Raw genomic sequence first — 12,508 nt, 5'->3', positions numbered from 1 at the left:
CACCTCTTTCCTCTCCTCCATTTTCTATCTTTTTCAAACTTAAACATATTACCAATAGCCATTAAGCAAACCCAACAAAATCAATTCAAAACATAATTAAAAGCCCCTTCTGATTCTAACACAAACCCAACAAAATAAATAGCTTAAAATATACCATACAACAAAAATATAGAAAACAAAATCAAGATTGAATTTTTAAAACATAATTACAAGCCCTTTATGATTCCTTCATCAAACCACAAATTCAAGAAACAATAATGCAATAGCATCACCACATTCCAATTCAAAACTCTTCATTTCGAAATATTCCAACAAAACTCATCGAAAAACGATTAAAACAAACCCCAAAAAAATATATGCACACCATTAATACCACCATCATCATTAACACCGCCACCACCATTAACACTGCCGCTAATAACTTTTCTTCAATTTTAATTTTATTTCAAGTTTTTAAATTCATGAAGATAATTTTTAATTTTAGAAATTCAATTTCATTCTTTTCTAATGATCTTAAGTCAAGGGTTTTAGGTGGGGTGAAGGATTTGGTAATTGAAGGAGAAGAAATTAGGGATTTGGAGGGGAGAGGGTGGGGCTGGTGGTGGAGAAATTGGTGGTTGAAGGAGAAGGGGGGCTGGTGGTGGCGGGTTTGGAGAGTAAAAATTATGATGGAGGTAGAGGTAGAAGAAGAAGATGGAAAATGGAGGTGGGGGGTTTGAAGAATAGGGGTGGGTGTATATATATATATATATATATATATGTGTGTGTGTGTGTGTGTGTGTGTGTGTGTGTGTGTGTGTGTGTGTGTGTATATAGTCATATCAGTTTTTAAATTAAAAAATGTATCTTTTTAAAAATAAAAAAATTTCACGTTAGATTTAGGGGTGAAAATAATATACTTTAAAGATGTTAAGGAGGGTAAATAAAGAGAAATTAAATTTAAGTGCTAAAGTGAGTTTGAAAAACAAATTAAAAGATGTTTTTTCTCATTATTTTTTTGAAGAAAAGATTGATTTGATACACCGTTTTTAAGGTGTTCTGATTTTACTAGAAAAACTGATTCATAGTAAAGCTTTTTTTTTCAAATTTGAAGTGAAAAATCAAAATGGTATATAGAAAAATAAATATTTAAATATTTTAAGCAAAAACAAGTGTCTAAATATGTAAAATTTCAGGAAACTTTATGCCCCCCCACCCCGACAAAAAGTAACCAAATATTCATAATTTTATGGTCATGAATTCAAATGCAAAATTGACAACAAACTTTCTTCCAACACCATCACACTACAACTACCAACAACACAAAGTTCCAAAAGCAAAAAAAAAACTCTTTTCGTTCAATTAATTTCACAAAGTTTGGTTTATTTATTTTAAATATGATGAAGAAATAAAGGTACATTTATAGATAACCTCGACTTAAATTTTTTATTTTTTACGAACATTTTAAATTAACACTACAAGAAAATGGCTAAATTGCGACAGAGATTTTAGTCACAAATCTGTCACAAATCATTGATTGTGATGGATTTGTGACGGAAAAGCGTGCATCTCAGAACCTTTGGTCATAAAATCATTGTGACGGATTTAAGTTTCGTCACAAAATTATTGTGATGGAACTGAGACAGATCGTCTGTCACAATATAAATCCTTAAATTTGACTTAAATTCCGTCACAAATTTATAACAGATTTGTGACAGAATATTCAGTTATAAAATAGTGATAGAATAATTTCCATAACAAATTTTCAAACCTAGTCACCACAATTGTGACAATATATTTCGTTACAAATAATTTGTGACAGACTCATTCAGTCACAATATGACTCTCATATCAATATTAGTAATAGATTTAGGATAGATTGTGACAAATTAAATCTGTCACAAATTTATTTAAATTTTTAATTTTAATAAATAATAATTACAAAATACTATGCTCTCTCTCTCACACTATATATATATATATATATATATATATATATATATAACATAATACAAGATTTATAATAAAAAAACTCCTTAAGTTAATTAAAACATGCAAAATCACAACTTCAATAAGCAAAAGTCTACCAATGTTTAAAATTTAAAACATATAACTATCCAAAAAAGTGTGACAATGTTCAAGTCGACACTTCAAGTAACTAAAGTTTCAAAATATTAAACACTTAAGCATTAGATGAGTCCCTACTAGGGAGAGTAGGATTACTAAATGAGAGAGAAGATAATGTCATATCGCTCATCATGCGAGACCATTGCTCCTTCATAGATTTGAATCGATCATTACTTTGTTGCCTCAAATAGGAAACCTCTTGCTCTACTCGTTGTTGCACCTCCAACTCTACACGCTCTTGAAGAACTCTTTCTTGATTTTCTCTCATATACGACACCTCTTTCTCAAGTATTTTGATGCGCTCTTCAGCAACATGATTGGACACTACAGGCAAATTACATGTCACATCTTTATACAAGGTTGAAGCTTGAGAGCCCAATCCATACACATTGTTTTTTTGCTCCACCCATAACATTAAAGTACATGCGATTTATATCGAGCTCTTGATCTTCTGATGAATCATCTGCTGATTCCGAAAGAGCAGTAGCTATGACAACCTCCATTTTATCCTAAAAAATACAAATAATTAGCCAACAAAAACAGTACGAAAACAAAAAAATGGTAGTAGGCAGAACAAAAAAACAGTTAAACTAGTATTCCTAAAGAGTGCAGAAGGCAGAACTTGCACAGAAGAGGCCATCAGGCTATTTGCCATTTCAACAGCCACAGTTTTGACCTCTAGATCACTCTCAACAAAGCATGGCTGATGGATTGATTTGTGGTGATGGATTATGGATTCTTCAATCAGCACTACTTGCTTTACTCAAAGTTAGGCCTCCAATTTGTATGACTTTTTTCAGCCGACGGACGTAGTGAAATTTTATGATTCTTGAAGCTTATAAAATGTAGGGGTTTGACAAAAAGTATTTTAGGAATACAAAAATGAGATACCTTATAGAAGTATTTTAAGGACGAGGCTAACAAAGTGTTTTATCATGTATAGGTACATAAATTTAGAAGAGTACCAAGTCTGGTGTTTTTAACTTACAAAAGGCAGGATTAAATTTAGAATAGAACATGTTCATTTTTGACCAATTTTAAAAATTAAAATTGCATAGTTGTAGATTACTCACTGATCCTTGTAGCATAAGTTATCACTAATCCTTGTATAAGTATAAGGAGTACTTTTTACAGTTCTAATAGGAAAAAGGATCATATACTTAGCTAGTTTATCACTGATCCTTGTAGCATTTATCTGTGCTTTATGGTATCTGCGGTAAGAATCTTGTACATTTTCATCGTTGTAAGCGCAACTTTAACAATATACATATATACCAATATCACCTATACTGTCAGTAACTACATAAAGTTGTTGTCTATTATCAATAAGAATCTCTATATTCCATAATCTATATATTATCATTTGTCTATCATAGTGTTCTGTATGGAATTTTCTTTGATTTTTATTTTCCTATGACTACTAAAAGCTTGATGTTCCTCTATTTACGCTCAACAATTTCAGCTTTTTTCAATAAAGAAAGTGACTTGTTGAAATAATAAATATTGTATTAGTTAACCAATTCGAAGACTAGACTGGACGAACAAAGAAAAGAAACTAAAATCCATCAATGTGTTGTATTTCTAAATTGGACATTTTGGTTTGGGCAAAACACAAGAGCAGTGGGAGGAACATAGCAAAAAGGGGAAAATGAGAATGACATGAATATAGCATAAGTAAACTCCATTAGAAAATTCAGAAACAAATAGTGGCATTGTGATTTGATGAATGTGTTAAACTCCATGAATTATTTGTGCGTCACAGTTCAACAACGGTTATCAAAGTCTTTCTCCTCAAGTGGAAAAGCTAGAAGAAACCAAAAGATGGACCATAGAGGTATTGATACAGGATCAAGTTGAAACACAAGAAGTAAACCACAACAAGAATAACAAGATGTCAACAACAATACTAGTGAATCGAAATAGGCCACACACGGTTTCACTAGAGTTCAAGATTTTAACAAAATCATATTTTTAAGAGTACAAGATTGCAACAAGTGTAGTGAATCGAAATTGGCCCCACACGGCTTCACTACTTCATGAGACCTATATTGATCTCATGCTTTCAAGATCTAAAGAATGAGAAGCTTATTAGCAAACTTACATTAATGCTCTTCGACTTGACATTAACAAAACTGTCATTCTTTTTTTGGTGCAACTTCTTAAATATCTCCCATGAATTTGGTTCATGGCCCATTTCGGTTGCCCGAAAAAAAAGTTCAACATTAAAATCGAAGATAAAGTCAAAGAATTAATCTATTAAAGTACGAAATTTACTAATTTTATAGTATGCTCCACTGTTGACCTGGAACCACCAGTTTGCTTGATTGGACCAGTTCCCGGACCAACAGTTTCACTATATCGATTTTGAGTTGCAATATGAGATTTGTTCTTAAACTCATCAAAAGCCCAATATGTCTTCCAGCTTTGCCAAACATCATCCAACACAAAATTTGGTTTGTTTATTTCTCTTCACCAGTGATATGTTCTTTTTGTATATAAGTTGGATGCCACCTTCTTCCAGGTGCGTTCGATTATGGAGTTCTCTGTAGGTTTTCACTCATATAATTTTGAGAGAAAATAATTATTTAAGAGACACAAACACAATAACAAAATTATAAATTTTTAATATAAAGCAATATTTATCATGAATTCATGCCAATAGAATTTATGAGTAGACTCAGTAACACCCCTCCATGTGTATATAATAGCATCTTGTCTTTCCTTAAAATTTTCTGTGATTGTCTTTGAGATAGAATGACCATTAGGGACAAACCTGAAATATAATTATAAAGAGTAAATTATACATTTTATGAAATTTATTTTTCTGAAAAAGTAAATAACTTTTGTAAAAATATCTTCTCTTACTTTTCTCCTACAACTGATATGACCAACCGCCTAACTGTTGATAAGTTGTTACTAGACTCAATAGGGATATCTATGGTACCAGGAGTATCAGGAGAACCAGCAACCAATAATGGCATATTACTCATATTCTAAAATGACAATTATTTTATAGCTGCAAAACAAAGTTTTTGAAAAAAGAAACTTTTAGCCTTCATAACTCAAGTTTTATTTTTTACATAGCTTAAGCAAGAAACAATAGTGAAGACAAAGTAATACCCTACACTAATGAACCAAAATGGCACTAACCTTCTATCCTAATCCGCGTCCTCCAGACCTTCCTATCTAGGGTCATGTCCTCAGTAAGCTGTAACTGCTCCATTTTAGACACATTTTCGTTCTAATACCACAAACATCTTTTGACAAAGTAAATACCACTGAATTTCTTTTAGGATAATTAAGGGTTTCTAAAATTAGAAATGGGTGAACCCATTACCCCTGAGTTCTGGACGTTGTTCTTGGTCCTAAAAAGTTGGCCTTAGATAGATTTCTCAGTCATAAAAGCAAAGAAGGGATTTCTGGAACTAAAGGTTCTCTAAACATCACCCACCAGTCACCCCTAAACACATATTAATCTCCAACTAAACTAAACAAACCCCTGACCAGCACCAAACCAAACATGAATGTACCGATTAAATCTTTATCTCAACTAGTTTGTATTCCTTTATAACACTTATCATCGTCATAGTTTTGTATATATAGACTGCCCCTAACATATTTCAGACGTTTCTCCTATATTCACCCATTCAAAATTTTATTAATTAGCTTAAGTACATTCTTAACAGGCTTTATCTGAATGAATTATTTCCTAAAATCACTCTGTTAACAAGGATAACACTACTAAAGTTAATGAAAATATCAAGCTTCCCACAAAAGTTGTATGCTTCTCATGGACAGTTCTCAGAGAAGCTTGTCATGCAAGACAACCTCTACAGAAGAAAAATTCAGCTGGTAGGCAGAAGGTTACATGTACTATCAGAATTCAGAATCTGTTGACATTTCCCAGTAGCTACAGATATGTGGTCTATGTTTCTATCCATGCATATAATCTGGATCATACCTCAAGGCATTAAAGAAGCAGTTGAAGGCTAGAATAGTTGGAAAGTTGACAGAGCCATCAAGAAAGTCTGGAAGATGATCCTTTATTGTATCTTTTGTGTTGGAAGATGATCTTTTTTGTATCTTTTGTGTTCGATTGCAAAATAGGAATCACAGATGTTTTGGTGAAATTTCTATTCCTTCCTATTTTTCAAAAGCTAAAGGTCTATTGTACCTATAGTGTTGACTCATATCTAGATTTTTCAGTTCACATCAGTCCAGTTTCTTTAGCTTAAGCCATATTTTTGCTCTTTTGTTAGCTTCCTAGTTAGAATGAAACATACTGTAATGGAGCGAACACTAGCATTGGCCACGATACACTTATATCCCTAGTGCATCTTTTGCGACAATAACCATACAATAACCATATATAAAGAAATCACCTCAATTCGTTGAATTAAAATATAAACACGACAGAAACCAACTTCTTATGGAGTTAACAATGAAAGAAACAAGCTATATTACGGTTATGGTCATTGGAGTCATCACTAGTTCACAACCTAGAATATCAATAACTACCCGAGTTCTTTCTCTAGAGAATCAATTGCAAAAAGCTAAACAAGTGAAGAATGAAACAACACAAAGATGAATAGAACAAGGTCATAATCAGCACAGGGTGCATTTGCAATCAGCACGGACAATCTACATCTATCGACTATCAACACTAACGGAAGGCAGACCAGTCCCGGTAAATAAGTAGATCCACTACCTCAAACTTAGGCTAGGTGTTACAATAATCAAATTAGTTGAAGTTGAACATACTAATTTTTATGTCCATAAACAATGCAATCACACTTAAAAGACTACACTGCAACCATACTTGAAGGGCTCCTGTCAAGTACCAAACTAAATGTAAGACTACAGGATTGGGTCAGTTCGAGACAACCCCAACTTGACACCCTTGGGTAAGAATGCCAATTAAAATTAACCTTGACCCAGTCATTGTTTTCTCTACAAGGATACATCCATTATAATCTATTTTCTGCCAAGTTCATGTTGATTAAGAAAACAGTACCTTATGATTCATGAAATCAATACATAGATAAAGTGTCGGAGCCAGAATTTTACAATATATCTATTGTAATCAGCACTGGGTGCATTTGCAATCACCACAAACAATCTTACATCTATTAACTATTGCCACAACTGTCAACACTTACCTGTTCGATGAAGACACAACAAAATTCGACCTTTAGCAAGTTTTCAACTCTCGTCCCTAAAAAGCAAACTCACCTAGTTAATTCGATTTCTTGTGCACAATGAAGAAAGAAAGTGGAGGGTTTGAGGAAAACTGGCACTGTGAAGAAATTAAAATGAAAATGAAGGATTTGAAGGGAAACTGAAAAAGATGTAAAAAATAAAATTGAGGGAAATCGAAAACGTTAAAAAAAATTTGAGGGAAATTGCCCATTTCTGAGTTTGACGAAAATAAATCTATCAAAAATATATTTAAATATATTTTTTTTATTGTGACGAAATAAATTTGTCACAATTTTTTATTACATTAGTTATTTTTAAAAAAAAATATTGTGATAGAATGTTTAATCTGTCACAAATTTAGTAACGGATTTGTGACAGTTATTATTTTTTCACATCAATTTTAATTTGTGACAAAAAATATATCTGTCACAAAAATTATATTTAAATTTGTCAAAATATTGTCACAAATCAATTACTCTTTGAATTTTTATGTAAAAATAAAAAAATTAAAATTTTTATATTTATACAAAAATAATCCATCATAAATTAGTCAAAATTATTCCATCTCAAATATTCCGTCACAATTTAACCATATTCTTATAGTGTAAACAATGTACTTTTTTTTTTTTTTTTAAATAAGTCAATGTTTCTCGGATCATTATTTCGTGAAGAAATACATGAAAAATAAATGAGGGATTGGGTCGATTTTACAAAAAAATTAATTTTAAAAAATTGAAAAATCGTGGGGAACTTTGACTGACCCTTTCTCTCGATAAACTAATAAATATCCAATATTTTAACTCATAAATTCATATGAAAGTCTGACAAACTTACACAGCACAAAGTATATAAAATTTTAAGACGCAAAGTACACAGAATTCCAGAGTTTCATCCCAATAAAACAACAATAACACAAACTCGTATAATCCCACAAAATAAATTTAAAAAAAATAAAATATATAAACCATATCATTACTGTTCAAATAAAAAAAATGTTCAAATAAAAAAAACTATTTTTGATAGGCAGTTACCTCAAAAATAAAAGAAACAAATAAATATCCAAATTTCTCATACTCACAAATTCTTATGCAAAATTGATAACAAACTTTCTTACAATACACACTACTACCAACTTTTACAAAGATGCCTAAGAAAATTACAACCTTAAAACCATTTAAACTTCAAAACAAACCTTTTTATACAAGACAACTTTTCATAATTTTTATTGTAAATCTTGATTTATTTTTTTTTAAATCATATTTACTAATATGATTATTTTCCAAAGATTGATTTGAGCCACCAAATTCCTTTTGTGTCCTTTGGTGCATCTTCACTCTCTGGTGGTGGATCAGCTTGAGGTGTCTTGTGAAGTTTGCTCACATCATACCCTACTTCTTTAGCCTTCTCAACAAGTTGGTTGTATATTCCCTCATCAAGATGTGGTTGCCTACATAATATCTGTCAATCAAATAATATTTTGTTAAAATATAACATAATTGATATTAAAAGATAATAGTAGATAAACCTCCTTAAAATGTGAAATTAATTGTTAACACTGTGCAACAAGTAAATATGAGGTTTCAGGTTAAAATTCAAGCAGCTAGCGATAAAAAAATAACATCTGAGGGTTAAAATACAAGTAGCTAGCGATAAAAAAGAAGGTGGTTCTTTATATCTTTCCTAATTTGAAGAAAAAAATATTTTTTTGATTTGATGGATAAAATTACCTGATATTTATTATTGATGACAAGCTAAGAATCCAATAAATTTAATAACAAAATACGTAACAATTTTTCAAACACCACAATTATTAAAAAAAAAAAATATCATTCTCAATAAGATAAAAGAACCGTCTTGCGACACAAGTAAAATATGTAATATCTCTCTAAACTATGATCAAAATTTATTACGACACACTCCAACTTCGCTAAGTTCTTATTAGCCTGAACTACACAAGTAAAATGTCTAATATCTCTCTAAACTATGATCAAAATTTATTACGACACACTCCAACTTCGCTAAATTCTTATTAGCCTGAACTAAATTTTATAATATATTTTATTATTCTTTTTAGCTAACATGACACCTTCAACATAAACTCCATTTTATATAATAAAAATATCACGGCAATATAAAAGAATGACAAAAGATAGGCTAAAATTGATTATTTGATTATAAAGGTATTAGATGCTTATCTCTTGTTTTTTTGATAAAAATGATGTAACTATATATTTAACTTCCTACCATAATAATATGTTCGATATTTTTTTTTTCCAAGTCTAAACCTCAACAAAGTAACCTAAATTAGAGTTAATAACCTATACCTGTACACTAAGCCCAGACAAAGTTACTTTATAGAGTTATCTATGTTAGACTTGGACTAGTTAGAACAAGTTAGAAATTCTTAACTACATATGAAAAGAGAACTTACCCAAAGATACTTCTTACTAGGTTGACCAATCAAAGCATATTGATAATCATGATCAATATAAAGAACCCAATAATCACCAGTAATTGGAATAATTGGCAAGAAAGGAGGTAAATAAAATTTCACTTTGAGTTTAGCTTCATCACTTTTTGGATCAGCTTTATAAGCAGTGCCTTCAATTGAACCTCTTTTACCACCACTCCATGTCTCATTTAACACATGTATTGTCCCATCTGGATTCAAAGAGTAAGTAGCCCTTGTGTCCACTCCATCTTTGGGCTGAAATCTTGAGGGAAATGAGGCAATTTCATACCATCTCCCCATGTACCTTTCAACATCTAAGTTTCTCACTACTTCCATCTCTTTTGTGGTCATTTTTTTTTGCAAAATTTCAAGAAAGAGTTTATTTTTGAGAGTGTTGGGAGAAAATGGTTTTTGTAATAAGGGTTTTTTTGTTGCTTTTGGATTGCTTTCTTGATAAGGTTTGGTGGGACAAGATATATAAAGGTGTTGAGGTGTAACGTCAAATTTCAAGAAAGTACTAGTGTCTTGCTCTCCAAGATTCGGACAACATAAAAGAAAAATAATTTTGAAATAAATTTTAAATTAATTTTATTTCATATTTAATATAAAATATTATTTAATATTAAAATTATTTTATTTTATTATTTATATTAAAATAGCGAAATTATTATTTAGTAAAATAGGATAAAATAATTTTATAAAATATCACAATTCATAGAATATTCTTACTTATCCCATCTAGTATACCAAACAATCATAGGATTAGAAAAAAAATTTTGTAATGTATTAATTTAATTTTTACTTTGTCATGTTTTATTTGTAAATAGTCAAATCGTATTACTTTTAACTAATTTTTCAAGATGATTTTTTAGTTTATTAATATGAAAAAAGTTAATTCATAATATTTTAAAAATAATTTCCAAATGTTTAAATTTCATATTAAAATGATAATTTAATTGAATTTAAAATCAAGCTTATTAACTTTTTTTAAAAAATAATATGTCTAATAAAATTTATAAATGGAGTCAGAGTTAAGTAAAATATTACTAAAAAACTTATTTCAAAATACCGTCAATTCAAATGAAATATAAATAAAATTGAACGAAGAAAGCAACTAAACAAGTGTTTGATTTTTTTTTTATTATTATTATTTTTGTTTTGTGAGATTGATTTCTTGATAAGGTTACATAGACGTGGACATTTGAGCACCTTACAAGTGTAAAGATTTGGACTATTTTGGCTGATTATGAAATGGTAGGTTCTAGAATTGTGTTCAATAATACAAGGGGCGATTAAAATATTTTTAAATTTGAATCGTTAATAAAATTAGTATAGTTTCCGCGCGCACGGTTATAATATGATTGTCGTATCTTATTTATAAAATTATATTTAATTTATTTACTTCAATATTTAAATTTATATTTTTGTTGAGATTAATAATAATATTAACCTAAACGCAATAAATTTGAGAAAATTAATATAGTGATTATAAATTGATTTGTAAATTAATATTATCATATTTATATTTGTTCACTTGTGAAATACTTGATATAATTGTAGGTCTGCAATTTGCCTTTTATTTTTTACTAACTTGTGCTTTAATTTTACACAATTAATAAGAATAATCTTAATAATTCATAAATTTCTGTATGAACATAATTTCTAAATAAAATAAATAAAATATTTAAATTTGTGCATAATAAGTGTTATTATACATTTAAATAATTATTGCCAGGTGTTATGGTGCAATGCTATATTTAATGTAGCAAGTTAGGAATACAAAGACATGCATGCTGGTAAGATTTTGCATGTTGAGATTTTAGAGTATAAAATATAAATGATCATTAGAGAAAAAATAAACAAGTATATATAGAGATTCTAAAGAGGTTAGGAATTGTTCTATGTTTGTTGGTGGCATTTGTACTTTTAGATGGAATGAGGCTTACCGTAGTTAATTTCATGATTAAATTACAACTAAGTGCTTTTAGGTGTATTGAAATTTATTGATATTTATAATATTTACGCTTTATTGAAAAAAATATCATTTATATTTGCATAAAAGTCATAAATGGTCTTTAAAGTAGTTGTCACAAATGTACTCTTAATATCAACATAACTATTACAAAATTCTAATTATGTAGTATTGTGCATCAACATGTTCGAATATTTAATTTTCGTAAACAAACACAATAAATATGAGATTTACAATATAATAACTTTACATTAAAAATGAATCTTTAGAAATAAAAGATGAAAAATGAACAGGTCAAACAGCTAGATGTTTGGGTCACAGGTGATAAAAGAGTTATAAAATGAGGCGTAGATGACACAAGTCTTAATTATTAGTTGGAGGTGACAATTATTTTATGATGGATTAAGAAAGTTGAAAAAGTTTGAAAATAACCCATAAGTTTTTAAATTTACACTTTGATCCTAATGTATACCTAAAATAACGGAAAACGGAGGGAAAAAAAGGTGTCTTTCTCTCTCTTCTAATCCATTGTTGTTTTCTCTCTCTTAGCGATTTTTGTTGTTCATTGTTTCTGTTTCTGCTGCTTTATTCATCATCTTCTGCTTCATTATCATCATCTTCTACTTCATTATCATCTTCATCTTCTTTTTGTCGACCATTTGTTGTTGTTGTTGGTACAACGCTACTGCTGCGATCTGATCAATTTCTTAGGTCAAATTTTATTTACTACATCACTTTCCACTTTGGCATTACTTCATAGGTGACTTTGGTAAGTAAAA

General features: G+C 29.8%; 1 protein-coding gene across 1 annotated transcript; it reads right to left on the bottom strand.

The window, feature by feature from the left end:
• Window positions 1-8,344: 8,344 nt before the first annotated feature.
• LOC107856678 (temperature-induced lipocalin-1) lies at window positions 8,345-10,223 on the bottom strand. Its single transcript, XM_016701650.2, has 2 exons — window positions 9,737-10,223; window positions 8,345-8,763 (listed from the first exon to the last, which is right to left on the bottom strand). Exons 1-2 carry the CDS (start codon window positions 10,106-10,108, stop codon window positions 8,578-8,580), a joined length of 558 nt encoding a protein of 185 aa, XP_016557136.1. The 5' UTR covers window positions 10,109-10,223; the 3' UTR covers window positions 8,345-8,577.
• Window positions 10,224-12,508: the final 2,285 nt, after the last annotated feature.

Source organism: Capsicum annuum, chromosome 7 (genome assembly GCF_002878395.1).
Source record: "Capsicum annuum cultivar UCD-10X-F1 chromosome 7, UCD10Xv1.1, whole genome shotgun sequence".
Taxonomy (NCBI): domain Eukaryota; kingdom Viridiplantae; phylum Streptophyta; class Magnoliopsida; order Solanales; family Solanaceae; genus Capsicum; species Capsicum annuum.
The sequence above is the reverse complement of the archived record's forward strand: the minus strand, read 5'-3'. Positions and strand labels throughout refer to the sequence as shown.